The sequence below is a fragment of the Apiospora hydei genome (assembly GCF_038363865.1).
Source record: "Apiospora hydei strain CBS 114990 chromosome Unknown utg000005l_segment0_segment0, whole genome shotgun sequence".
Classification (NCBI taxonomy): domain Eukaryota; kingdom Fungi; phylum Ascomycota; class Sordariomycetes; order Amphisphaeriales; family Apiosporaceae; genus Apiospora; species Apiospora hydei.
Window position 1 is genome coordinate 1,665,591 of NW_027117364.1, and position 26,560 is coordinate 1,692,150.

The window sequence follows — 26,560 nt, forward strand, 5'->3', positions numbered from 1 at the left end:
ATACACCAAGCTGATAAGGCGGTTGCGGTCAGCTAGTGGTGTACTCGCAGGATGCAAAGAAAGAAGAGATGTGTGCAGAGTAGATATAGAACAGCGCCGCCGTGCAGTTGGTTGTTGGTGAGACAGTTCCCGTCAGGAGTCTCGGCAGTTTCAATCAATTGACCCGAGTGGCACAACACGACAAAAACCGCGCCCAACCGATCGACCGGCTCGGTCCCTCACAAAGAAGAAAACACCATAAATCATCTTGTTGTAACTCTTCTGGCCTCGGCAACCATGGCGTACTCCAGTGAGAAAGATGATTCCTCGAAAAAAGGAGTTGAAAAGACTTCGGATGCGCCTTCCAGCTTATTAAAAGACTCTCCGAGTCCCTCAAACGGGGATGAGGCCAGATTGGCACAGGCTGGTTACACCCAGGAGCTGGATCGTACGTTCTCGCTGCCGTCCCTTATCGCCTTGTCCCTCTGTTTGATGGCAACTTGGGAGGCATTGTCCGGGGTAGTCGGCGCAGCCCTGACGAGTGGTGGTGCACCTTGTCTTTTCTATAACTGGTAAGTTTATCATGAATTCCTTCATTCATCGAGTATTGCATATATGTATGACTTTAGATACTGATGATCAAAGTGTGCTCTCTTTCTCTGCGCCATAGCGATAGCTTCTTCGCTTGGAGAAATAGCATCCATATACCCCACAGCAGTAAGTATTGGCCTTTGGAACCCCCTTTCTCCGCCTGGACTCGTATTATTAAGAAAAGCCTTGCTAACTCATCGTTTGTCTTTAAAAAAAGGGTGGTCAATACTACTGGGTTGCCGCCTTGGCCCCTGTCTCGAGCCGGAGGATTGCGTCATACTCAACAGGATGGATATCTCTCGGGGCCCAGATCATTTTTACCACGTCGGCCTGCTTCGCCGCCGGTCTGCAACTCCAGGCCCTGATCATCATGAATAACCCGAGTTACGTGCCGGAGCGGTGGCACGCCATGCTGCTCGTCTGGGCGGTCCTGGCCTACTCGGCGGCCATCAACATCTGGGGGCCCAAGCTCCTCCCGCACCTCAACCTGGCGTCAGGGGTCGTCCACATTGCCGGGTTCGCCGCCATCGTCGTGATCCTTGGCGTCATGTCAACCAAAGCACCGGCCACCTTTGTCTTTGTCGAAGTCACCAACAGCAGCGGCTGGCAAAGCGATGGGGTCTCATGGTTGGTCGGCTTGATATCCGCCATTTATCCTTTCCTCGGGTATGTTGAGCCCCCTCCTATTCTTGTTGCCCACTTACTTTCCAGAGGAGCTGTTACTGACAATGAGTTTCCAGTTACGACGCAGCATGCCATCTTTCCGAGGAAATCCCCGACGCGGCCAGAAACGTTCCCCTGGCAATGGTCGGCAGCGTTGTCGTTAACGGCGTGATGGGACTGGTGTATTGCATCGTCTTTCTATTCTCCATCTCTAACCTCGACTCGCTCCTGTCGACCTCGACGGGCTTTCCCTATATGCAGCTATTCCTCGACGTCACAAGATCGCCCATTGGTGCAACGTTCATGTCACTCGTTGTCGCCGTCCTCGCCATGGTAAGTAATCTGCGGTTTATCCCACTGTCTATTCCTTATTTTCTCTTGAGAAATATCAGTCCACTTCCTAGAAAAGTAATAATACTAACGCCGGAATAGGTCGCCAACATGAGCGGCGCCACATCAACCTCCCGCACCATGTGGGCGTTCTCGCGCGACCGCGCCATCCCCTTCGACCGCTTCTTCAGCGTGGTCAGCGACGCGAACCACGTACCGGTGCGTTGTATCCTCGTCATCACGGCCTTCCAGATGCTTCTGGGCTTCATTTATCTCGGCAACACGACGGCCTTCAACGCCATCCTGTCCATGTCCATCATCTCCATGTACCTCTCGTACATGCTCCCCATCGCGTACATGCTGTTCGGCGGGCGCGAGCGCTTGGACTCCCACATCCTGGGGCCCTTCCAGCTGAGCCGCGGTCTCGGCCGGGTGCTCAACGTCGTCAGTCTCGTGTGGATGACGGTGGCGATCATCTTCAGCACGTTCCCAACGGCTATGCCCACAACCCCGCAGAATATGAACTACTCGATCGTGGTGCTGGCGGGGTGGCTCCTCTTTGGAATCGTGTACTACGCCGCCTATGGACGCACAAAGTACGATGTGCCGGTGGTCGGAGCGGCGGTAGTCACATCCATCTCGGTGGCGTAGGTAGACAGGGGGGTCTTGGATGCAGCCGAGAGGATAAAACGGGTGCAGGGGGCCAATCAGACGAACAAAGGCATGTCGTTGTCTGCGTTGATACACGAGTCATGGCTTATATACGTTATCATCGGATCAGGGACTGAGGGGCCGCCTTATCTTGAACTAGGTCACGTCAAAAATCAAGGTTTACGGGGAGGACCCGGCCGCATCAGAGTGGGTATGCCGTTCGGGATATTCTTCAGGCGGAATAATATCTGCCAGGGTCGCTATATCCGTAATTCCGCAAACTTGTATAGACTACATGCATTGGTAGTCCTATACTGCTTATCTCCCAATTATACTTCACAGCATGTCAAAAGGCACCTGCATAATGGCCAAGGAGTCCACAGAGAACACCAAAGACTGATAAGTCCTGCAGAGCCCCGGTATTTAAGCTTCCTTGTATTCGATCGGTCCAGTCACAACGTTACCTAACCCAGCTGAAAGGAGTCATGGAGCAGTCAGAAGAAGAAGTCGTAGATTACCAAAAAGAGTCTAGAATCATCTTGTTGATAAGCCAATTTATTGGCGGTGACAAGGATGCATATCTGGCTACTGACCAAAAGACCGAGAGTTCTTCAGTTTCATGACCATTTCGGCCCCGTCTAAGCATGATGATGCAGCAATGGCGTTCAAGTTGAGCTTCGCACAGCTTACACAGTACAGAATCGCAATTGTAGCTCCAACGGTCGTTTCCGGTCGATTAGCTCTTTTGCTTGTATCATCATCATCTAGCGCGGCCAATAGCTATCGTAGCTTGCTTCCGAGGAGTCGCTGTCATCGGTCTCATGGTAATAGATCAGTGGAGGCTGTTGCTTGAAACTGTTGGCCGTTATGTCGTATTGGTCGACGAACATCTGGCGGTCACCAACCCGGAGCCCGCTCAGCAGCTCGACCGCCGTGGGCCAGTAGATGCGGCAGGGGGCGAAGCCACACAGGACTTGAGGAGCCGCTCCATGTCGAAGCCGGTCTTGTTGAGGGCAAAGTTGATGATGAAGACGCCGCGGTCTTCGGCAAGCGCAAAGGTTTCTTTTTCTTGCTTCGAGACGAGGTAATGCTGCTCGATCCTCAGCATAGCCTCGACGTCGAAATGGTCGGATTTGATAGTAGTCGAGGCATAGTTTATGAACTTTCTAATGAAATTCGTAACGGAGAAGCGCTGTTGAATTTTGTTAGATGAGAATTCTTTAAGCGCGAGATGTTTCTCGTTTATTTAAGTAGAGTAGAGGGAGGACAAAGGAAGGAAAAGGGGAGGAAAAGGGGAGGAAAAGGGGGAGGGGGAAGCTTACCACCATGGTAACTATGACAAGAGCGGTTGTCGGTGCGATGTCAAGAGCGCTTGCGGTGGCGACGGCCATCATTTGGTCCGTCCCGCTTGCTGTCGACCACATGGCGAAAATGATTAGATGACATACCACAAGGTAGAAAGTAGGTGGGAGGATGCGCGGTGTATGTAATGCGTACTAATCTGGGAAGTTGAGTTTAGTTTGGTGGGAGAAGATTATATTAATGTGGTGATGGACCGGAGAAGCAACGGCGTAGGACGAGATTAAGAGGCCTTGCTATCTTGCGAGCAGGTGTGGCTATATCTATGGCGGTTTAACGATCGTGGGCTGGGATTCCCTCGAAATTGCCGTGAATGGTGACATATGCATCCTGGCTGCGGTGGTATGCGATGTTCATAAACAGACCGCGCGCCAGAGCCTGCCTAAGCTTGTCGGTGTAGTCTGGCTTGGCCAATGAGTATGACTGGCTGAGGTCATCCCGGTGATACATAGCCTTCCAGCCGTTGAACAGATAGGACCAGATGGATCTGATCTGGCTGAGGGTAGTGTGTTTCAGGATATGTTCTATGCACCAGGGCTCCATGTTGATATCTTCGGTCGCGACCTTTTAGGCGTACGCGTAGAACGCGTTTAGGTGGGTAATATGGTCGGACTTGGTATAAGCGAACATCCCACGAGGCTTTATGGGCTTGTAGCATTATACCTTTCGGTATCAAGAACACTGAATTCTGCGACGCAGCAATGGCAGCCATAGAGAACATCTTACTACGGCAGCCCGACTTTCCAGCCTCCAGGATGGCATTATACCAAATGGGGCTTCCGGGAAAGCCTGCAGTGTCTATGCCTTCGGCCGTCAAGATTCGGTCGTTGAGCATGCCCCTGCAAGGTAACGTTTAGCTGAAGTCCATATCTAGAGACATTTTGAGTCATTTTCTTTTACTTATTTGCCGGTACCGGTCGAAATAACTTTTCCCCCTCTTTCTTTCCTATCCTTTTGTCTCTCTTTTGTTTTTCTTCTTTTACTGTTTAAAATAATAAGAGTAAAAGAAATTAGAAAAACTATATTTTTATATTGATAGAAAAGAAAAGGAAAAAATAACGATGTGAACGAGAAAGTAATAAAATAATAAATAGTGATATTAAGAAATGTGATCTAATAGTTTACTTATAAGCTAATAAGCTCGTGAAGAACACGGAGTAGTGCCTCTGGGGCAAATTTGTCGAGCATGCCGACCCTTAGGATATCCGTGAATCCTGCTTTCATAATTCGTAGTGGTGGCTCGTTAACTCGGTGCTCATAATCTTGGGCGTCGTGTAGAAAGGCATGATCCTTCGTAAGCCTCTTTTGTGTACAGGCAGATACAGATGCCGTCTGTGGCTCGACGGCCCTGGCCGGCCCGTTGGTCAGCAGCTGACCGAGAGATGGGTGCCGGCTGGAGATGGTGCAGGCGGGCCCTGGGATTGTACACCATCTCCTTGCATATGTCCGTGTCGATAACGTAGACGAAACCGGGGACGGTGATGCTGGTCTCAGCGAGGTTTGTCGCGACGATGCACTTTCTATCGGTGCTTACAGGCCTTGGATACACAATGAAACCCTCTCGTCAAATTTACGCACGACATCGTCACCTACTACGCCGAAAGAAGTATTCGAGCACTCCTGGGACAGCACCCGAGACTCACCAGGCCCAAAGGAACGTGAAAGATCGGGTCGCAGCTACAAGATGGGCATCCTCTCGGAAGATTCGCCATATGGGCAGCTTGGACGTAAGCACAAGCCCGATTTATCGATTCCCAGCAAGGCCAAGAGAGCCAAGACGGCCGGTGGCAATATCGACAGTCATGGCAACGCCAACAACGGCGGGCACGTCGAAACAGATCATCATTGGTCCGGGGCTTGGATTCGGCATCAGCACCAAATCTTATGTGGGCTCTGCAACAAAACAAATCACACCGGTACGAGGTCATAACGCTGAACTTGGAGCATCTTGACAGCGTGCGTGAATGAGCGACCAACATAAACGATTAGGTTTCGGGGAAGGAGGCGCCCCCCTTCCCAATCCGGACTATCGAGAATTCCAGCGGCAAACATGGGTAGAGGGGGAATTTGATTCGGCTTGGGTGGTCAACTAGCTACAGTCATGAGTAAGGTAAGTCAAAGCGGTTGTGGAAGATTCACAAAGGCCGTCCAGCCCATACAACGAACTGAACGATGGCCAAGGCGGGTATTTCGATGAACCAAAATGGAAGAACATACTGAATGACGGTACTAAGCCCATTGCCCAAGGAGCGTGGAGCTCAATCCAGCATGGCCCTTCATGGTGTAGCGGAGTCCGTCATTGTAGCGCTTCCATGCTATGCCTAGCTATGATGGTGTGCGTCGATCTTGAGTCAAATTAGGAAACCACCAGGAAACTCTTACGCTAACGTTTTACTACACACAATATAGTGGTGAGCTGCAAGAACGTCTTGGCGAGGATCCGTCGCTTAACAATATTTGTCTGCTGGGTTGCGATCCAGGCTGGATGGCGGCGGGCATCGCACGTCAACAACGCCCCCAATATTTTTTTTATCAGAACTATAATGCCCTGGGTAGCTGCCCTTCTGTCGTGGCTCAGGCCTGACGGCATGTTCAGCACGCCTGCTCGTTCTGCGGGGGATATTATCACAGCGATGCTAGGCAGTCCTCTCCCTGGGGTCATGAGGCCTAAGGGTCGTTACCTAAAAGGAGCCGAGCCAGCGGAGATAAGTGCCGAGGAGAGAGACAGGGGGAAATGCCACATGGTGTGGAGGGACAGCATGGGCATGCCAAAGCACGGAAAGGGGACACTCTGTTAGCGGACTGGCTCTGATTACACGGAACCTGGTGACGGTATGGGATCAGCAGGTTGCTAATACTTCGCTCCGCGATCGCGACATCGGCTAATACCATCCTCCGGTCGATGTGCGCCCATGTTCCTCGATCTCGGCGCTGACCTCGTGACCAGTGAGCTCAGCGCCGTCTTCCACTTGACGTTTCCAGTCCTGTTTCTCTCCATGTAATAAAACGCACGGTTGCAAAAGAAGTCGAGGTTCGTTCCAGTGGCGGATAAAGAGAGGAGGCTAGCTTGTTATCATCGTGCATCAACCAGGTTGGATTTGTTCATGTAAAGGAACAGAGGCCATGGGCAAGCTATACTCCCCTAGACCTTTCGATTCCAGCTCATGCAATGGGCAGAAAGTTGTACATTCGTGCATTCGTGGCACTGATGCTCATCGAATCTTTATTGAGATGTAGTGCTGATCTGGTATGATTCCATACTGTCCCGTTATACTTGGATCTTCAAGACGGAACATATGCTCCCAACCGGCAACGAAGAACCTTTCCTTATTTAGATGTGGTTGATAGGCATCGCCCCAGGTGCCATGAGGTAAGCGGAGGCGTCTTAATTTACTCCGGGACCACATGATCAGCACCCAGGCATGGATGAAGTACCGGTGGAGTGTCACGTGGGAACCATGTCGAACTTCGTCCTACTTGAGCTATTCGGACTAGCAGGAGTCGAGACGCTAATACGACATACAATATCTGCCGGACATGCTGCTCCAGAGAAGCGGAAAGGGAACGATTGTCAGCGAAAGGCCACAGCGGGCAAGTATTATGATTATCCCAAGATCATGTGCTGAACTCATCGAAGCATCGCTGATTTACTGCCCCTGCATTATCGATGGTGGCATTAGAGGATGGATGTCCACGCAGCCCAGCTTAGCTTGACCTGGATACTTAAGTAGGAACGATTGGATTAGATGCCACGAGGGCAGACCTGCCTTACAGGGATACGTTCAGGTAGTCGGACCCGGCTAGAGGGCCTTAGTGAGTGCGGAAATATTGCGCTTCCCCCAAACCACCTGAACGGGAATAAGATTGATGTGACCAACGCATACGAGGGCCGGCCTTGGATCCGACACGTCCGCCAAGAGAGATATTCCTGTGCGATTTGCGTGATCTACTGCATTCAAGAGTCAGATTGTCTGGAGAAAACAGGGTCTTGATGCGCAACTCACGGCCCGCCACCTAGACCAAGCTCCCAATGCAGCATTCTCCCTTTTTACACACTTGAGAAAGCACACTTGGCATGCAGACAGTAAAGACTTCAAGAGTCAGCTGTGCCCAGCACCGTTGCCTCTAGTGAGCATGGACATTCGGTCCTTCTAGGGACCGTTTTTGATAGGTTGCCCAATAGTAAAGCTAGGAACCGGATTTAGCGTCCAATTTGAAGATTTCTTCTTCTGACAGCTTCTGTGGCACGTTTGGCTATGCTACTTTGGAAGAGAAGAGCTCTGGCGGGAATTCAATGGCCTAGGCCTGGCTTGCTCTCTTAGGTAAGTTACATGTAATTAGCTGCGCCTTTCCCGTCCGCCCAATGCTTGGAATTGCTTACCGTCTTAGTACCGAGATTTCGATGTTCTCATTTGGCTCTTCGCTGCTAGCTAGGCTATGATTGGCTTACTGGACATACCGGACCGAAAAAAAAAGTGAAAATGGCTATGCCTTGCGGAGCTGGGCTAAAGGGAGGACCTGACTCTCCTGACAGCCTGAGGTCCCAGAGCCCAGAGCCCATACTAACACAGCGCGACAACAGCGAATGGGAAATGTCGCCGTGACCGGTGCGGGCAGCTCGTGTCGTAACGAGCTGAAGACAACCACGTAGGCCATGGCCTGTAAGTGGGCGCGATGCCACGCTAGTCAAAACTAGCTGAAGTTCATCATCCATTGCGTCGGTGATCTCGTTTCCCCACCCGGTCGGATGGGTTCTGGCTCCCCCTCCCCCACGGCATTGACCTGCTGTCCCAGACTCGGAAGTGTTTGATTGACACGGGGTGCAGATCATGGGGGATGGCCTGATGCTCGCACAAGCGGAGGGCGCGCCATGCGGGCAAATATTCGATCGTGGGTTGTTGTTGTTGTTTCGCAGAAACCCCAGGGTATTGGACACAGTTAGGTATTATCAAGGCGACCCGACATGCACCGAGCTCTCGTTAGCAATAGGCAAGGCGTTGGTTTCGTCGACTGCCCTGCCCACGCCCAATTTGATCGACAAGCGCTATGCGCAACTTGGATGAACTATACACGCGCCGGTCCCAAGTCCACCTCAGAAGCCCTATATGATGGCGAGTTATGCTGTCTCCGCAATGTAGGCTACCTCAGTTCCCCTGCTCTAGCGCCAGGGACGTCCCTTCTGGCGTGCCCATCCCCCATTCCCCCATGGCCCTATCTAGAGTATAAGGTTTTCGGATCTGGCTTTCGATGCCAGATTCAGTTTCGATATCGAACCATTTCAGCTCCTTGAAGCGCTTAATTTTCCGGTCACCATGTCGTCGCACGAGACAGCGCCAGAGGACAGCCTCCTGCATATGGACAATGCGACCTTCAACGGACTACTGGCTATCGGCTGCCTAGCGACGGTATCCTGCATGCTCACCTCGGGCCTCTTGGGCTTCATCAGCTGGCGAATGGTCTCCTGGAAAAGGTTCTACAGTAGTTCCATCGGATACAACCAATCGATCGTCCTCATCTACCAACTCCTACTGGCCGACTTCCTCCAATCTCTCGGGTTTCTCATCTCGTTTTACTGGGCGACGCAGCGCCAAATCATCGGACCCAGCGATGCGTGCTTCGTCCAGGGCTGGCTGATCCAGATGGGCGACGTGGCGAGCGCCTTCTTCGTCCTGGCCATCGCAGTCCATACGGTTTACCAGGTCGTCTTCTCGAAACGTGTATCCCACCAAGTTTTCCTCACGGCTATCTCTTCTGTTTGGGGACTTGCTCTCCTCCTAACTTCCCTTGCGCCCATTATTGGCGGGCGTTTTATCTTCCAGCGCGCGGGTGTTTGGGTAAGCGACTTCCACGCTCAGAACCTCCATGTCGATAAGCTTACCGTTTCCTCCAGTGTTGGATCAAGTCGAATCACGAGGATCTACGACTCCTCCTGCACTACATTTGGATCTTCATCATCGAATTCGGCTCGATTGCCGTGTACACTGTCGGATTTTGGTTCCTCTACCAAGCGAAAAAGCCCGGCTCGACTTTCAGAAGCGACGCCAGCCTCGAGAGCTTGAACAAAGCCAGCAGGGCGATGCTTGCCTACGCTATAGCCTACACCTTGCTGACGCTACCTCTAGCGTGAGTTCAGGCCCTCTTCTCCCGTTGATGCGGGAAACATGTCGCTAACCGCTCAATCGAAAACAGTGCCGGACGAATGGCCAGCATGTCGGGTCGAACACTCCCAGACAGCTACTTCTTCTTCGCCGGCAGCCTCTTCACCTCATCGGGCTGGGTGGACTCGATCCTATATGCGTTTACCCGGCGGTCGCTGCTGTTCCAGGAACTGCAGGGCCCGCGCCCGGTCCGGCACTCGCTGTCGGACCAGCTGCGGTCGCACCGGACCGGGTTCGCGCGGCAGGGCAGTACAGACGACATACTGGGAGAAGACATCGGTGGATTCGGAGGCATCAAGCTGGAGAAAACTGTGAAAGTCGACGTCGAATCCCCGACCAGCTCGGTGGCCCCGAGCCATAATTATAGCGTATCGGCGAAGCGGCATACGGTAGGGGACGAAATGGATGTATGACGAGACGTTCAGGCGGGAAAGACGCGAGCGAACACAGGCGAATGCGATACCTGGTCTTCGCAGCCGGTTTAGGTCTCTGGAGTCATGCGCAGCAATGTTTCACCATTCCATATGTGAATAATAATGATAATTCATCAACAGGGAAAACTCCCCGAACACTTGCCTGGGCGTCGGGTCCCATGTTTTATTGTATCGATTGATCGTGTCCACGGGAGATATGAAGGCCCCATAAGGATCATGCTGTCACTGATAAGAATAGGGGCTATTTTGAGCCAATCAGCAAGCCCGTGCACAGCGCTAAACATTCCGACAGCGATACTTAAGCAGGCAGGTACGGTCGCTAAACATCACCCGCCCGCGTGTGTTTTTCAATTCGACAAGTTTATTCGTTGCCTTAATGTTGTCGTCCGAACATCAGGCAATGCATCCGGAAGTGTAATGGCTTATTCGGGACTCCAAAGGTGCGTAGGCAGGCAGGTGTGTGTGCTATTTATGGACAGACCAGATCACCTTGGCTATTGTAGCTGACGGTAGCTACGGACGGTACATTTGCTCCACGTACCGTAGTAATGTGCATGAAATGCGATGCTCAATACGTCAGGTCGCAGTGCTACCTTATCTTGAGTCATGACTAACAGCCTACCCCGCGTTCTGGCTATCTAACCCCAAGGTTGGCGATGGAGCTGGATGGGTCCAGCGGCTTGGCTAACTGGAGCAAACAGATAAGAGAGAGCTGGGGAAGAAACAAGGCAGGAACGCAGCGCAGGCGGCAAGGGCGACCTGGCAACCTCGCAACCTGACTCGCTCGTCTGCACCTCAAGTCATCAACAGCTTCGGCGCACGCGGGCAGGCAAGCAAGCGGGAGAGGAGGGAGGGCTTGGTATATGCCGATTTTTATCCTTTTTTTTCTCTCTCGATTCTCTTACCTAGGTATTATCTTATCTATTCCTCTTTATCTCCTCCATTCCATCTCATTTGCTGCTGCTACTGCTGCTGCTGCATACAATTTCACCAAGTCTTATCTATCGCTCCGCGATAACTCCGGGGCTAGAGACGCATTGAGACCTGGATGAGCAGCTGACGTAGCGATAGGACGCAGGAAGAGGCAGGGATCGTATCAGAGCTTCGCCGGGTCCTTTTGTTGCGACCGCGTTGGACGCCGCCGCCTGCACGATAAGCTTGAAACTGCCCCAACGAAGTTGGCTCTCTTTGCTCTCGCTTCCAAGTCGAGACCTCGCTTTGCAGTTTCTCTCGTTCCTTCCTCTTCTGATAAAAGAGAGAAGCCGAGGCCTATCGCGACTCGCCGATCCCGACTCTTTTCTCCAAATCCCAACCTACGGTACCTTACCCCAATTCATGCACAATGGACAGGAAAGCCTCCGTCTCCAGTGGCAGCGGCCAGCAGCGCCACCGCTCCCACGAAGCGCATGCAGCCAATGATGCCGTGGCCAACGATGCGCTCGCCAAGATGGGGTACAAGGTGTGTAAACAACAACTCTCGCCCGGCTTGGCATTGAAACATTGAACTCCAAGTTGACAACCATGAACCAAAGTCGGAGCTCCCCCGAAGCCTGAGCATGCTGTCGGTGCTCGGCCTGTCCTTCGCCATCATGGCCGTGCCCTACGGGCTCAGCACGACCTTCTATATCAGCTTGGCCAACGGGCAGTCCGTCACCGTCATTTGGGGTTGGGTGTTGCTGTCGCTCCTCTCTACCGCCATCGCCGCCTCCCTTGCCGAGATCTGCTCAGTCTACCCTACAGCTGGAGGTACTTTTTCAGTCATTTCTCATTTCTCGTTATTCCGGTGTCTCAGGAGGACTGAATCCACAGGTCCCTCCAGAGTTGCCCCTATTCCCTCCTGAAACATATATCTCATCTCCTGCAAGATCAATACTTACTCTGAGGGTCGACAGGTGTCTACTACTGGGCCGCCCTGCTCGCCTCGCCCAAATGGGCCCCTATCGCCAGCTGGGTCACGGGCTGGCTCACCCTTGTAGGAAACTGGACGGTCACACTGTCCATCAATTTTGGTGGTGCCCAACTGATCCTCAGCGCCATATCGCTGTGGGATGAAGACTATGTCGCCACCCCATGGCAGACCGTCCTCATGTTCTGGGCAGTCACGCTGCTGTGTTATACCATCAATGTCTTCGGCGCCAAACACCTCGACCTTATCAACACGGTGTGCATCTACTGGACCGGATCATCCATCGTCATCATACTCATCGTGCTGCTGGCCATGGCCCCCGAAAAGCGCAGTGGTGAGTTTGTCTTCGCCCACTATGATCCCTCCATTTCGGGGTGGCCTTCAGGCTGGTCGTTTTTCGTTGGATTACTTCAGCCAGCGTATGTCCTGACCGGCTACGGGATGGTCGCCTCCATGTGCGAGGAAGTCCAGTCGCCAGAGCGCGAAGTGCCCAAGGCCATCGTACTTTCCGTTGTGGCCGCCGGCCTCACTGGTTTGGTCTTTTTGATACCTGTGTTGTTCGTGCTGCCTGACGTTTCCATCCTTCTTGATATCGCCAACGGACAGCCGATCGGCTATATTTTCAAGAACGCCACTGGAAGCGCCGGCGGCGGTTTTGGGTTACTCTTCCTCATCTTGGGAATCTGGCTCTTCGCCGGAGTGGGTTCTTTGACGGCTGCCAGTCGTTGCACGTATGCCTTTGCCCGTGACGGGGCTATTCCCGGCTCCGGTCTTTGGAAGAAGGTGAACACAAAGTTTGGTATCCCGTTGTGGGCTCTGACCTTGTCTGCTGTCGTGGACTGCCTCCTGGGGCTCATATACTTTGGCAGTACTGCGGCATTCAGCTCCTTCACTGGAGTCGCCACCATTTGCTTGTCCACATCCTATGGATTGCCCATTCTGGTCTCCGTTTGCCGCGGACGGAAAAACATCGCGCACGCCACCTTCTCGCTTGGGAAATTTGGATTTGTTATCAACATCGCCACGCTCCTGTGGATCGTGTTGGCGATCTTCCTGTTCTGCATGCCGACAAACCTGGCCGGCCTCAACCCAGAAACCATGAACTACGCCAGCGTCGTGTTCGCCGCCTTTGCCAGCATCAGTCTTCTATGGTACTTCGTCTGGGGAAGGAAACACTTCTCAGGGCCTCCGATTCTGCAGTCCGGCCTTGCGGAGGGGGGCGTTGGTGTGGTAAGGGGGCAGTCGGTCGACGTTGAGGCGCCTTCCGATGGCCATGCTATGGCCAAGAAGATCAGCATTGAGCAATAATGTGAGCAATAATGTAACAAATGGTTTGCATAGAAACTTTATGTTAGCTACAAGCAACCTGTATATCAATACTAGATATTTATTGTATTACTAGATCCTACTCAACTGCTCTTCTGCACGCGTACTTCATTCGTTTTTGTTTATCTTCAGCTACGCCATCGCCTTCAGTTATTCCCGTTAACCACGAGCCACTGGCACTGCTCCTCAGCTAAGCATTTTGCCAAGGATGAATCTGCATATCGGTCGCATGCATGTATGCATGGCTGGCTCCCCTTTCAATCCATCCCTATGACGCAATAGGGCTGATCGAAGCTTATCGCCGCTAGATCGACCGGTTCCTCTTTAGCCACAGTCAATGTAACGATCAGAGGCATGTATAGTCTGCCAAGAGGCGCGGGATAAGCTTCGCTCAAGGTTTCTCATAGGCCAGAGATAGCGAGGACCGCATGCCACGCCCGCCGCTTCCCATAAAACAGCCAGCCTCAATGGCTGGCGAGGAGACAATTGACGTATGTATGAAGACGAAACCGATGATTGGGTTGATTCATTTGTGCGTTATCTTATCACTACAGAGGCTCAGCAACATGATGCTTGATCATGCAATTGCTTTCATAGATAACCTTGCCTGGACCCCCTTTTTGTCTGTCGCCCATCAGCGTACTCCTCACAAGCACACACAACTGACAATAAAAATATACCAACTGAGCATCCCAGATTTACAACCATGGCAGACGTATGCGGTTCTTCCACGGCAGTCGCAACACGTGCCCAGAAGGCAATAATATGCGGAGAATATTGACTAACGCAGCTTGGCTTTAGTCACCCACGGCCACGTCTAAGCGGCGAAGCATCACCGATGCCATCACGCCTAGCGGTGCGGATGAGGCCGCGTTCGGGCCCGCAACGACCCATGGCACCGGGACCGGCAACAAGACTTCGGAGTTCCGGAAAGGTAAAGCTTATCAACTACTCACTTTCCAGTGGTCCTATCTGGCTTTTTTCCCTTTGCTGATGAGACGATAACGCTACTGACCACCACAACTTCCCACACACTAGACTCCTTACGAGGCTCGGCAGTTGAGAGCATTGGCAAAATGTTGCACAAGGAAGGTCTGGTGGCTAAGGGTCAAGACATGAGGAGGAAAGAGGGTTGGGAGGGCTGATGACGGCGCAGAAGCATACTGCGCTTACTGCACCTTGTTTCTCAAGCACGTGGACGAAATAGCCATGCAATGTTGCTAGCAAACAAAAGTTTCGCCTGTCGCTATGAATAAGCAGTTTTCAACTTCTTTCTAGAACTTGAGCGAGCGTGTTTCCCTTTCCGCAATAAGTCCGCCCCCTGCCCCCTGTTTGTCAGTTCCCCAGTGACCCAAGCCCCTGGACATGCATGCCTAATACAGGTAGAAGTTCATCTTATAATGTATGTAAGCAAAATCGCAAATTGTGGACAAAAGCCCCATGCCATGCTGGGCAGGGATCTGACTGGACAGACGGACCGCGGGCCGCGTGGAGTCTCGCGAGTCACAACCCCTATACCCCTGAACACATACATGACTCGCGCGCTTTCCTCGTATTTTTGTTTCTGCATCTGCCATCCAAAGAATGATTTTGCTTGGTTCAGCTAAGATGGAAATGGAAGACCCTCCTGTTTGCATTTAGTCGTTTCTCCCGTTTCCCTGCCACTCAAAGCGTGCCGCAGGGGATATGCGTGGGAGACTCGGGGGGGTCAACGACGAAGTCGTCGTAAGCGACCAGGCTGCCCGTGTGGGGGGCCAGCTGTGCAGCACCGGCGGCGTCCCTGGTTACCGTGAAGCGAGAGGAGTAACTATGTACAGAGCTTCGGTCAGTTGCCCTCAAATTACCACTAGATATCAGCTAGCACGGAAAGGAGCGCAACTCACTACGCCTGAGAACAGTTCCCGCCGTCAAACCGGGTTTCGATGACGCCGAGCACCTGGTACGTCTTCTGGCCCGCGGTTTCCGAGTCCACCGTCGTTGCGTTGGGCAGGTGGTTCCAGTGCTTGGCGCCGGCGGCGGGCAGGAGCTGCTGCTTGAGCGCGACGATGGCGTCGGCGCCTGTGGCGACGTGGCCGAGCACGAGGAGCTGGCCCGTCGGGGTGAAGAAGTCGGTGAAGGTTTCCGTGGCGCTGGTATCTTCGGCGGAGGCGTAGAGTCTGGAAATAGGCCGATGGCTACTTGTCAGCATCAAAAGACAGAAGACCAAAAAGAATTAAAAAATAAACGGGTGAGGGTTGTTTGTAGACATAAGGAACTGACTCTTTCAGGTATGATGAGAATGCCGGCTCAACATCTGACGCTGCGGCGGCACCCACCAAAGGCCAAGAGGCGATAACGTGGCTGAGCTCCATCTTCAAGTTGTTCTCCGGATAAATGGTATAATCCAAAGGCTGTTCTAAACAGGACATTCAAGCCGCTTGTATGGCTTTTATATTCTTTACGTCCGCGTTCTAAGACGACTCGGACTGCCTGAAGCGATAGCCGGTCTCTGGGGCTTGGCTGGCAAGCCCAGGGGTATACGTGTGTCGTTTAAGCGGACACCATGTGGTTAACCTTGTCTTCTCCATCTAGATGATATCCACTGTGTGGTTGGGAGACAGATGGTTTGCTTCAAGATTTCCCCATACTCTTTTCGTTCCCCCACATCATATTTCATCGCTACAGTAGGCATGAGTTTCTTTTCTGTTCTGATTTGTCAGAGTGAGACCTTCCACCCTTGACTTGATTTGTCCCATTCAGCGGCTCCGTCTAGCTAATTACCTAGTGAATATTTGCCTACCATCTATCCCGACACCAGCCGTCCCATGTCGACATCGCCCGGATCTGGACTCACCTGAAAAGACATTCATGGGCCCGTATTCATGAGAACTACAGGCTTGGGCTACCGTACTACGATACAATGGAGTTTGACCTCCCTCGACTAATAAGTTCCGTGCTTTCTGTATAAGTGTTCCTTTCCATACATCCTGCGCAACATCTCAATTTCGGGTCTTTGCGCTGTGATAAGGTGTCCACAACGAATCGAAACGAAATCCAGACGCTCTGGAGAATTACGAGATCCGCGACCAAGATGGAAAAGAACAAAGTACCTCCGGCTTTAACGCGTGGGACCTGGCAAATGTAGTTCGTCGACAAGAAGGCAGGAGCGGCTCCCAAACTCGGCGGTGGCGTTTGGCCGGGGTCGAACTTGTCTTGCGAGAGACCGGGATCCGGCTGCCAATGGGGAGCGAACCCCTCCTTTTTCGATGCCGACTTCCACCACTGGACCTCGCTGGTCAGGTTTGCCGTCAGATTGGCCAACAGGTTCGGGCGGGTGAGCATGTTGGGCACCGGCGCGTCCTGGCGCCCCAGATCCGCCAGGACCGTGAAATACATGGCTTTGCCCAGCAGGTTGGCACGGCGCCAGAGCTTCGGATAGGGGTGCCAGTCTTCCTTCGCCTTGCTGGGATCCGCCAGCTCGCTCGTGACGTTGGTTCCGCAATAGCTCGCTTCGACAAAGCAACCAGTGGCGAAGAAGTCATCGCTCATAGTCTCTTCTGCTGTGCCTTGGTCTGTCGACTCCCGGCGTTGGAGCGTGATGGCGGCGTTGTATGTTTGGTCTTTACCCACGTCGGTGTCTTGAGCGCCGTCGATATAGGCCCGGGCCGTCACCAACCAGTACATTTGGAGCATCGACTCGCCCCACCACAGGCTAGTGGCATTCGTCTTGTTCCGCGATAGGAAGGCCGTGACGTCCGGGCCGATCAGCTTGTAGTTGCCTGTCATTTCGAAATAAGTTGGCCGCTGGACCTTCTCGGGGGTGTCGATGACGACCGAGCAGGTGGCGAAGGCATTAACCGACAGCCCCACAGGCGAAGCTGCTCTGACTTGCTGGTTCATTGTGTATTTACCCAGAACGTCTATCGAAATTCTTGTGACATTGCAGTCCTGCAACTCGTTGTTGTGGTACACGAGAGATCCCAGGTCGAGCCTGCTTCCATCGTCTTTCGCCCGCCAAACTCGCGTCAACGTGTACGGAATGGCGTTGTTGTGAGTAAAGATCAGGGCACGAAGCGGCAAGGCGGTGGACGCGCACGTCGCCCGCGAGTTGGCCGTGAAGTACGAAGGCCATCGAATGCCCCCATACTGACCAGGGTCATGGATCGTCTCGTTAGGATCGCTGGACGGCTGAGGGACCAGTTCATAGCCCGTCGATGCGAAGTTGAAGAACGAGACCAGAGCCGCTATGATGACGCCTCCCACAATAGTGACCGGAGTGAACCACTTGAACGGATATGGCCGCGTGAGGTTGTAAGAGAACACAGAGTCATGCATCCTTTGTACTGGCGAGTAAATTTGCACAATAACAACAATGCCAATACGGCTGGGGATTGCGAAAGAAGATGGAGGAAAGAAGATGACCACAGAAAAGGTAAATAAAGTCACTTATACTAAGCATATGACTGGCATCCATCTGTGGTAAGGCTGAGCAGGGGGTGTTTTTGGCCCCCAAGTTTCGAAATCCTGTCGCCGCTCCAGCTGAAAGGGGCCAACCAAGATGCAACCACCACAATCCAATCAAGATTGTATTAAGTACTGTTGCCCCCTACAGCTGATGCAGTGGGCTGATTCTTGGACGAATAAGAAAACGCACCGCTGTAAATCCCCCATGCTGCGTCTCGCCCTGTGGTATGTGGTATTTTGTAATTGGGTCGGCTTGGTAATCAACAAGCCTCTTGAAGATTGGACGGGCTTTTTCTCAAGCCCCGGTCACCCATGTTTTGAGGTTTGACAGAGATCAAAGAAATACTTGCTCAAGCTACAATGCATGAGAAATGAAACTAATACAGCCGTTGGGCTCTAATTATACTGGTGATATATATGCACTGCAGGAGCCTGCCCGCTGCCCTCGAGTCATTTAACATTGTATTCATCCGCTAATATCTCCTACGACAGCAATCACTTACAATACCGGGGCATCAAGAAGAAATAGGACGTTCGAGGTCATTCCAAATACCTTATCACCTAATTAAATGCGAGTACAATGTTCAAGTTACAAGGTGGTTGTTCAACTAGGCAGAATGGTTGTTTGGTTTTAGACAACGGGATTGGTCTGTTTAGCCTCTATACACGCCATGAAAGCCTCATATGTAGCAAATTCAAAGATTCGGCGGCAGGAACGTGTAGGATAGACCATGCGGCTCAAGGATACGACGGCTTGCCGAAGTGCGGCCCGAGGGATTGGTTTGCCAAGGAAAAGGGGGGATGCTGTTGGCAGTTGGGTCACGTCGTTACTTGGCGTTCCAAGCGCCCAGCAACCCTTTTCTTCGTAGGAGATGAAAAAAAAATTCTATCTAAATACATCTGGTTATTCTTCTTCTTCTTCTTCACAACCAAGCACTGGCAATACTCACGTGTCGGCATGTCTCAGCGTCGGACAGGTTTGGACTCACCGTCCACCCAGGGTGACGACTACACCAGTGATAAGCACGCGGCGATGTTGTCCCATTCGAGAGAAGAAACCGCAGATCGTGGGGACTGGTTCAGGGCACCTAGGTTGCTGTATTCTCACCAGATACCCCAATGGCAGCATGATAACGAGTATATCCTGGGCGGGTATAGGTTTGTCTACAGTTCCAGTCCCTGCGTTTGGAACAACTTCTAAACTTCGATATAGGCCAACGTCAGAATCTACCTGGCTCTCTGTGGCAAGCCTTTCGTACTTGCACAACCAAACTATCAACGCATACTCCCATCTGATTGGTGCTTTGATTTTTGTCAGTCTACCATACTACTTCTACGAGTATGTCTACAAGCATCAACTCCATGCCGAAGCGATAGACCTGGTTGTGGTTTCTACCTATTGCATCGGGGTCGCCATCTGCTTCATGTTCTCTACTACGTACATTGTTCATTTCCTGGTACAAGTCTATGCTTACCCCTGAAACGAGGTGTACTAACAAACCTTCAGATTCCATGTGAATTGGAATAACTCAAAGGAGCTCACTGCCCTCTGTAACAAAGCTCGACTACCTTGGTATCTTGGTCCTCATGTGGGGTGCAGGAATTCCCACCATTTACTATGGCTTCTACTGCAATGAGGGTTTGCGTTGGCTGTATTGGGCATCGGTATAGTCTTGCCCGTTTCCCCCTATATCGTGTGGGCCCATCGAGCTAATCAACTATTGTTTGTGGTTATAGACCAGTGGGACTGCACTGGCATGTGGAATCTTCACTTTGAACCCACACTTCAGCTCACCCAAATTCAGGCACTGGCGTGCGTGCTTCTACGCCGGGTTCGGACTGAGCTCCATCATCTTTGTCGTCCACGGTCTCGTCCTCCACGGCTGGGAGTTGCAGCGCTCACGGATGTCCTTGGTGTGGATGGGCTGGATGGCAACGTCGAACCTTGTAGGCGCGGCCATCTATGCTACAAGGGTAAGAATACCTGATGCATCTGATATGAACTTATACTTGAAGGGCGAACGTAACTGACACTTTGATTTAATCTAGGTTCCGGAGAGGTGGGCCCCCTATCGGTTTGATCTTTGCGGCGCAAGTCACCAGTTGTTTCATATCTTCATTATCGCCGCGGCGGTGATCCATTTCGATGGCCTGGTGGTAGCATTCCGCATCATCAGGTCGAACCCGGGTCCTTGCCATGCTTTCTAGCCACGACCATGTCACAGTCCCATAAGTTGCTTAGTTTCTTGCTGGTTTCATCCCATTTCGGATTAGAACAAATAAAGTGACTCTATTACCAATTACAAAAATATATGCTGGAAGATCAAGTCATAAAGACAAATATGACCTCCGTTCTCAAATCACCAAGAGCTATGCAAAGCCGATCTAATGGTCTTTCCCGTTAGCAAAGTAGTCGATGCGCCCGTCAGGGGCCCGGATGCCCAGTCTATCCCACAGCGTTCGTGCCCTGATATAGGGGTCCAGCAGCCAATAATTCTCCTTGTTGATTTGGACAGCCAGCTCGTTCCTCCGCTGCTTAATGGCTTCGTCCTTCGGGATCTTGAGCCACTGACGCGTCGCCTCCTCAAACTCCTTGGCGAGGGATTCTCGCATCACCAGGAGCTGGTCCCTCTCTGCGGTCTCGCGCATCTTCGCGTTCTCGCCCGCCTCGGGCTCGAGGTACGTGTACTCCCAGGGGTCCTTGCCGCCCAGCTCCTTGGGCAGCCGCTCCGGGTCCATGTACTGGCCGAGGTCTTTGGCGTTGGTGCTGAAACAGATCTTGCTGGCGATGACGGGATCGGCGATCCACGTGCTTACAAGCTTCCAGATACCTGGGAAGAACCACGGGGCCTTGTGGACGATGACTTTGCCCAGCATTTCGGGGTAGTTCGCCTCGAAGCACTGGATGATGAACTTCACCGGCACGTAGTCCTATGTCAAAGTTAGTTATCAGGCGAAGCAGATCTTAAAGCATAGTAGTGCATACTAAGTTCCCCATTCCAAATCCTGTAAGGTCAAAGATAACGGCCTAGATGCCGCGATTAGCGCTTTTCCAAGTCAGGGGGCTCGAGTCTGGGTGATATGCATACAGCAGTATCGCAAGGCGGCGTATACGCCAGCCGCGCCGTCTCAATAATGTACACGATCCAGCGCTTGAGCACCTCCTCCGACTGGTCGCGGCTGAAGTGCTGCCGGACCCGCACGATGCAGACGGGGCGGCCGTCCTTGTCGACGCCGCGGACGACGCACTTGCCCGCGCGCATCTGGAACATGAACTCCTTGCCGCTCTTCTGGACCGCATCGTCCATGGCGCTCGTCTCTTGCTCGTGCGCCAGCGCCTCGCCCTCGCGCAGGATCTGCTCGACGTGCACCACCTTGGCCCGCCAGTGCAGGGTCGCGAGGAGCATGGCCACGGCCTTCTCGACGTCCCACTTGCGCGCACGCAGGAACCGCAGCAGCAGGGCGTCGGGGTGCTCGACCTGCACCATGCTCCAGAGCGCGGACCTGGTCTCGTCCGGGCTCATCTCCGCGTCTGCACTGGTTGGGGGCACATCCACAGCAGCAGCGGCCGGGCTGCTTTCGTCGTGGGTGCCGCATTTCCTCAACATCGCGGCCCACATCTCGGCCAATTTCGACTCCTGCTGCGGAGTGAGGTTCCCGACCCGTCCCTCGAGTAGATCCATGGCGCCGACGACCTTCTGGGAGTTAGGCATGGCAAGATTCAAGAAAGGCACTGCTTCTCAGGTCGTCCAGAAGGGAAGGGAATAGCGAAGGTCGAAGTGGCAGACAAAGTCAGAAAACAAACCAAATGGCATCTGCAGCAAAGGCTATGTATGCCAATTGAAGTAAACAGATATCCGAAACCAGAAAAATAAATTAACTGTGGCTGCTGCTAACGGGACCTTATGACGATTCCAAGGATCTACCCGGTGATTTTTGCGAATCCTTTGCGGAGCCCAGCCCCTAACTAAAGAAAATAATAGGGGGTCGGCCGGGGCGCGATTGCGGGGCAAAAAGCATCTGGCCTTTTGGTGTGGGCTTTTGGGGAGGCCCCATTCCATTGTACCCAGCTGACCGGATCCCTCGGCCGACGGCCGAGTTCCATCAAGATCGATCTGCGCGGACCAGACTTCAAAGGCTTGATGCAGATGACTTCCCCTCTCTCATGTGGCACTTGTGTATGATTGCCGATGCACTGGCATGGTACAATGGTGGTATGAAAGATGGCAAAGGTCGTGCCGAGCGAAAATCAAGTTACCTCCCCCGTGACGACTGAAGGTTCCCCGCAGTAGTCCCTCTCAATTCTCTTCGTCGTGAGCCGAGGCAGGACAGATTATGCAGTAAGGGAGGTAACTCCGAGTAGATGCGATCGCTTGTCTTTACCCCAGCTCGGTAGGGCTGAGAATTGGGCCTATTGGCGCATCAAAACGAAGGCTCGAGTATCAGCTCATGCTTTCTCTACGGGGGAAAGTCCGAGACCCGATTACGATTGTTCACCAACACCGGCCACCGGCCTAGAATCAAACTTGGCAAGTGAAAGCCACTTCGACATAAAACATAGTCATTTTTCGAAATCAAAAGCATCGCCATGCATACAGCCAATCCACATGTGGGGTTCGAAGGTCCTTGTTTCTCAAGATCGCGAGAAACAATCCCTTTGATTCCAAAAGAAAGCTTTGTTCCACCCCGGATGCTGAAAGCCCCGGAACATCGTATCTGCTTCGAAGAAACAGCAACAACGCTTATTCGCTCGACATGGAAAATTGGCAAAGGCTTTGTTCACTTTGATGCCGACGTACATTATAGAGATTTCTATATATAAACACGGCCAGGCACCGCAGTGGCGGGAACATAACTCAAGATGACATCTCGCAACCAAGCTGCCTCTCACGATCAATCCATCGAAAAGAGTCAACTTACCGTCCTTGACAGATTCTTGCTTATTATCAGACTCCACATCCACACTTTTCAATCATGGATAGTTCTCGATCTCTCTCTCGGGAGGTTTCCCGTGGCCGTACTCGGCGCACTTCTCAGAGCCTTGCTCAAGACTATCAGCAACAAGAGAGCAGGCCATCGACACCCATCTCTGTCAATGAACGGGACAAGGGGTATCCACCCCCGCGTCGGTCCCAGTCGAACTCGCGACCACCCGTTGCTCGCAAAGAGTCGGCCAAGTCGTCGAAGAGGCCCCGGAGCTCGTCGCGCAGTGAGCGCTTCAAAGGCACCACAGTGGACAACGCCCTGAGCAGCATCGGGAGAGCCGCTCGAAGAGTACTCTATCCGAACGCAAAGAATATCGAGGGATGCCCTGGACATGGCCACCATTATTGCCTGTTCTGCATGACTCATCTCGATCTTGGCGGAAAGGTATCGAAGGACGGGAAGAAGATTGACACGGCCTTCAAGGTCGACGAGCCTCCTGTCATCGAAGTACGTCCCTGTCTCGGCGATGCGGCGCAGTTCGACCCGGCAAAGGACCTGCAGCTCCGGTCCAAGATCAATGCGGAATCTACCGCCCCAGGACCAGTGCCCGCCCGCTTCACGACTCCCAATAGGAAGTGGTTCGCATACTGCTCCAGCTGTGGCGTCACGTATCTCGTCGGAAAAGCAGGTAAGAACTTCGCCGCCGATCATCCGTCCCATTGCGCCACCGACATGGGGGACAAGACCATCTGCGTCTATGTTGATGCTGGGGTCAGCGAAGACGAGCACGGCACGCTCGTTGGCGACTCGTCGGTTTTCTTCGGGCCCAAGTCGCCACTCAACGCGTTGTCTACCAGCACGTACGACCTGGAGCACCAGCAGACGATCCAGATCTCGGCCCTTCGCCGCGCCTTGCGTCTTTCGCTAAAGGTTATGGACCAGCGAAAGGTCCTGGTGGCGAAAGAGGTCATCACCAATTCGTACGAGTTCATATGGCAGTGTACGCAATTCCGGCTCTTGATATTGTCAAGAATGGAGGCTGTCAACACTTGGCTGGACTTCGATCGCAACGCCATTGGCCAGGGCCAGCTAGACCCCCGTGTGGAGGCTGACCTGCAGAAGATTGACGAGGACGTGATGAGGCTTGCGTCGCAAGGCATTGTTGTCCAGTTCTTCCCTCTCCCAGCGTTCGATGAGTATGAGCCTGAGTACGAGTTCTTCTACGACAGGTTCATTTAAGCTTTTGGAGTAAGGGAGGCTGGAGCGCGGCTTCGTCCGAATGCCAGTGCATGTATGATCTGATGTAGAGTCCGGGTGACGGACCTGGTATTAGGCCAGCATGGTGACGAGGTGTTAAGTGGTCAGTGCGGTCCGTTGCCAGCCACGGGTCGTAGCAGTATTTTCCTTAGAGTGTGGGGTTTGTCGGACCAGGTAAGTTCGCAGTAGAATGAAGAATTAAATCTATTTTCATGATGTATATGTTCGCCGGTAACCGGATCTGTTATCTTGGAGCATGTAGTAGTAGCTGGAGGGATTTGGTTGAAGCTGTGTCTGTCCATGTCCAGTAGAAGATCAAGTAAGCAGTGGCCGGGGGCCTGCGATAAACCCCACCTGCGGGCCTGTGGGGGCAAAAACCTTCCAGTGATGACCAACCAGCTCATCCTTTTCCGATGACAACGACAGTAATAACTCACCAAAGACCAAAAACGCCTCTTTAAATCACACATCTAGTCACTCGAACCATGGCGGAGCATCCTTCATTCACCCTCGCCGGCCTTTGTAAGTTGGCATGCCCCGTAGAGTGTGCGTCCCCTCTGTTTTGGGCTCCTTGAACTGACTCGTACAGTGGCTGTTGGCGGAACCATGGGCTATGTCCGAACCCGATCGACCCCGTCTCTGGTCGCCGGTATTGGTCTCGGTGTCTCCTACGCATATGCTGGTATGTAATTCCTCTTAATGGCCCCCTCTTTTGTTGTGGTATCACGGCTGCTCATCTCAATTGGTATTCAGGTTACCTCATCAAGCAGAACCGGGACTACGGTACTGAGCTGGCCCTCGGCAACTCTGCCCTCCTGACCGCGTCCGCCATCCCCCGTATTATCAAGACAGGGGGCCGCGGGCCAGTTCCCCTGGCCCTAGGATCAGCCGGTCTGTTGGCCAGTTACTACTATGTCCGCAAGGTCCAGGAGTTCAGGTACGGTGTTTGAGCTAGTTCCGAGAAAGACTGTAATCCAGTTGTGGATGTTGTTGTACGAATCTTGGGGTCCACGAATACAGTGTAAGATATCATGTACTATGCCAGCCCACTCTTCTTAAATTGATATATAATCTTCACTCGAAGTCTGGGTAGTTGCATACATATGTACGCAATGCCCGTCATGCATGAGCGGGGAGCGCCCAACTTGTACCTGCTATGTTCAACAAAGGTTTGTGTACTCGTGACGACTCGTACATGGTCGACACTGCCACTGCGACCAAGCTTTTCGAAAAGCTTGTTCCGTCAAACAGCGAAAAATTGTTTAATTTCGGAGACGACCACATCGGGAACCTGTTCGGGAATGTAGTGCCCCGAGTCAACGCTGTGGCCCTCGACGGCCACATCCTTGGACGAAACCTGCTTCCACTCCTTGACCGCATCGAAACACTTCTCGATGACGCCGTGCTGGCCCCACAGCACCTTGAGCGGACACTTGATCAGGCGGCCCTCCTTGATATCCGCCCGCGCCTCGTCCAGGTCCACCGTCGCCGCGGCCCGGTAGTCGTCGCACATGGCGTGCACCGTCGCCTCGTCGCCGAGGCCCGCGACGTACCGCTCCCAGCACTCGGGCGCGAAGATGCGGAGCCCCGCGCCGCCCGGGCGCCCGCCCATGAAGGCCTCGGCGACCTTGCGCGGGTTCGCGAGCAGCATCGTCTCCGGCAGGGGCGCGGGCTGGATCAGCAGGAACCAGTGGAAGTAGGCGCGCGCGAACTCGAACGAGGTCGCCTCGTACATGGCCAGGGTCGGGCAGATGTCGAGCAAGATCGCGGCGCGGACCCGGGTGTGGTAGTCCACGCACAGCTTGTGGGCGACGCGGGCGCCGCGGTCGTGCGCGCACACGAAGAACGGCGTTTCGTCGTCGTGGTAGCCGAGCTGCGTCATCACGGCGGCGCAGTCCCGCGCCATGGCGCTCTTGGCGTAGGAGGCGACGCCGTCCGGCTTCGAGGACTGGCCGTAGCCGCGCAGGTCTATGAGGATCACGGTGTAGGCCTCGGTCAGCTGGGGCGCGACACGGTGCCAGATGTGGTGGGTCTGCGGGAAGCCGTGCAGGAGGAGCAGGGGCGGCTTCTGGGACGAGGAGGCATCGCCGCTTTTGAGGCCGAAGATGTCGACTCTGGGCTCCGTCTGCGTGGTGATGGTGAACGATTCGAATGCGTCCATCGTGATGAGATCTTGGTTGATGTGGTATGATGGAGCACAGTAGGTAGATTGACAGGGCAATAACTTGTACCGAGGTTAGTGATGGTGAAAGAGCTTCGGTTATGTGCCGTGGAGTTGTATAAGTCATCCATTGCGGGGTCCGAAGATGCGGGGCCGCGCCCTTGATCATGTCGACATATCCGAAGGCGGCCCCATGGCTTGAGGTTACCCAAACCCCGGGCGTACATCACCATTGAGATAGAGCCATTATCGGTACATGGCAGGTCTGTCGTTCAAATGCATGAGGGAGGCTGCTGACTCCAAATACCTTCCAGAGACGTACCCGATCACATCACGGAAAGCCATGCCTAATTCCATTGAGTCAACTCTGAACTGC

The 26,560-nt window shown here is 53.1% G+C and overlaps 14 protein-coding genes across 14 annotated transcripts; 8 read left to right on the forward strand and 6 right to left on the reverse strand.

The window, feature by feature from the left end:
* Positions 1–276: 276 nt before the first annotated feature.
* On the forward strand, positions 277–2,214 carry PG997_006001 (uncharacterized protein; the record flags this gene model as incomplete). The annotated part of the gene is made up of 5 exons (XM_066810316.1): positions 277–535; positions 650–696; positions 788–1,236; positions 1,311–1,566; positions 1,666–2,214. The coding sequence occupies 5 exons, from the start codon at positions 277–279 to the stop codon at positions 2,212–2,214; spliced, it is 1,560 nt and encodes a 519-aa protein (XP_066669239.1).
* A 916-nt stretch (positions 2,215–3,130) lies between these two features.
* PG997_006002 (uncharacterized protein) lies at positions 3,131–3,638 on the reverse strand (the record flags this gene model as incomplete). Its single annotated transcript, XM_066810317.1, has 2 exons — positions 3,131–3,406; positions 3,537–3,638. 2 exons carry the CDS (start codon positions 3,636–3,638, stop codon positions 3,131–3,133), a joined length of 378 nt encoding a protein of 125 aa, XP_066669240.1.
* Positions 3,639–3,846: 208 nt separating this feature from the next.
* On the reverse strand, positions 3,847–4,116 carry PG997_006003 (uncharacterized protein; the record flags this gene model as incomplete). Its single annotated transcript, XM_066810318.1, has 1 exon — positions 3,847–4,116. The coding sequence occupies one exon, from the start codon at positions 4,114–4,116 to the stop codon at positions 3,847–3,849; it is 270 nt and encodes an 89-aa protein (XP_066669241.1).
* An 856-nt stretch (positions 4,117–4,972) lies between these two features.
* PG997_006004 (uncharacterized protein) lies at positions 4,973–5,898 on the forward strand (the record flags this gene model as incomplete). Its single annotated transcript, XM_066810319.1, has 2 exons — positions 4,973–5,421; positions 5,808–5,898. The coding sequence occupies 2 exons, from the start codon at positions 4,973–4,975 to the stop codon at positions 5,896–5,898; spliced, it is 540 nt and encodes a 179-aa protein (XP_066669242.1).
* A 2,987-nt stretch (positions 5,899–8,885) lies between these two features.
* On the forward strand, positions 8,886–10,144 carry PG997_006005 (G protein-coupled glucose receptor regulating Gpa2-domain-containing protein; the record flags this gene model as incomplete). The annotated part of the gene is made up of 3 exons (XM_066810320.1): positions 8,886–9,407; positions 9,464–9,696; positions 9,763–10,144. 3 exons carry the CDS (start codon positions 8,886–8,888, stop codon positions 10,142–10,144), a joined length of 1,137 nt encoding a protein of 378 aa, XP_066669243.1.
* Positions 10,145–11,507: 1,363 nt separating this feature from the next.
* On the forward strand, positions 11,508–13,379 carry PG997_006006 (GABA permease; the record flags this gene model as incomplete). The annotated part of the gene is made up of 3 exons (XM_066810321.1): positions 11,508–11,624; positions 11,698–11,911; positions 12,058–13,379. The coding sequence occupies 3 exons, from the start codon at positions 11,508–11,510 to the stop codon at positions 13,377–13,379; spliced, it is 1,653 nt and encodes a 550-aa protein (XP_066669244.1).
* A 724-nt stretch (positions 13,380–14,103) lies between these two features.
* Positions 14,104–14,542, forward strand: PG997_006007 (uncharacterized protein; the record flags this gene model as incomplete). Its single annotated transcript, XM_066810322.1, has 3 exons — positions 14,104–14,112; positions 14,199–14,331; positions 14,436–14,542. 3 exons carry the CDS (start codon positions 14,104–14,106, stop codon positions 14,540–14,542), a joined length of 249 nt encoding a protein of 82 aa, XP_066669245.1.
* Positions 14,543–15,062: 520 nt separating this feature from the next.
* PG997_006008 (uncharacterized protein) lies at positions 15,063–15,748 on the reverse strand (the record flags this gene model as incomplete). The annotated part of the gene is made up of 3 exons (XM_066810323.1): positions 15,063–15,204; positions 15,281–15,553; positions 15,657–15,748. The coding sequence occupies 3 exons, from the start codon at positions 15,746–15,748 to the stop codon at positions 15,063–15,065; spliced, it is 507 nt and encodes a 168-aa protein (XP_066669246.1).
* Positions 15,749–16,179: 431 nt separating this feature from the next.
* PG997_006009 (uncharacterized protein) lies at positions 16,180–17,711 on the reverse strand (the record flags this gene model as incomplete). The annotated part of the gene is made up of 2 exons (XM_066810324.1): positions 16,180–16,220; positions 16,487–17,711. The coding sequence occupies 2 exons, from the start codon at positions 17,709–17,711 to the stop codon at positions 16,180–16,182; spliced, it is 1,266 nt and encodes a 421-aa protein (XP_066669247.1).
* Positions 17,712–18,798: 1,087 nt separating this feature from the next.
* On the forward strand, positions 18,799–20,048 carry PG997_006010 (Hly-III related protein; the record flags this gene model as incomplete). Its single annotated transcript, XM_066810325.1, has 4 exons — positions 18,799–18,998; positions 19,054–19,179; positions 19,631–19,814; positions 19,890–20,048. The coding sequence occupies 4 exons, from the start codon at positions 18,799–18,801 to the stop codon at positions 20,046–20,048; spliced, it is 669 nt and encodes a 222-aa protein (XP_066669248.1).
* Positions 20,049–20,225: 177 nt separating this feature from the next.
* On the reverse strand, positions 20,226–21,553 carry PG997_006011 (uncharacterized protein; the record flags this gene model as incomplete). The annotated part of the gene is made up of 3 exons (XM_066810326.1): positions 20,226–20,771; positions 20,827–20,868; positions 20,930–21,553. 3 exons carry the CDS (start codon positions 21,551–21,553, stop codon positions 20,226–20,228), a joined length of 1,212 nt encoding a protein of 403 aa, XP_066669249.1.
* Positions 21,554–22,814: 1,261 nt separating this feature from the next.
* On the forward strand, positions 22,815–24,005 carry PG997_006012 (uncharacterized protein; the record flags this gene model as incomplete). Its single annotated transcript, XM_066810327.1, has 1 exon — positions 22,815–24,005. The coding sequence occupies one exon, from the start codon at positions 22,815–22,817 to the stop codon at positions 24,003–24,005; it is 1,191 nt and encodes a 396-aa protein (XP_066669250.1).
* Positions 24,006–24,508: 503 nt separating this feature from the next.
* Positions 24,509–24,973, forward strand: PG997_006013 (uncharacterized protein; the record flags this gene model as incomplete). Its single annotated transcript, XM_066810328.1, has 3 exons — positions 24,509–24,545; positions 24,613–24,705; positions 24,777–24,973. 3 exons carry the CDS (start codon positions 24,509–24,511, stop codon positions 24,971–24,973), a joined length of 327 nt encoding a protein of 108 aa, XP_066669251.1.
* A 293-nt stretch (positions 24,974–25,266) lies between these two features.
* Positions 25,267–26,184, reverse strand: PG997_006014 (uncharacterized protein; the record flags this gene model as incomplete). The annotated part of the gene is made up of 1 exon (XM_066810329.1): positions 25,267–26,184. The coding sequence occupies one exon, from the start codon at positions 26,182–26,184 to the stop codon at positions 25,267–25,269; it is 918 nt and encodes a 305-aa protein (XP_066669252.1).
* Between the last annotated feature and the right edge of the window lie 376 nt (positions 26,185–26,560).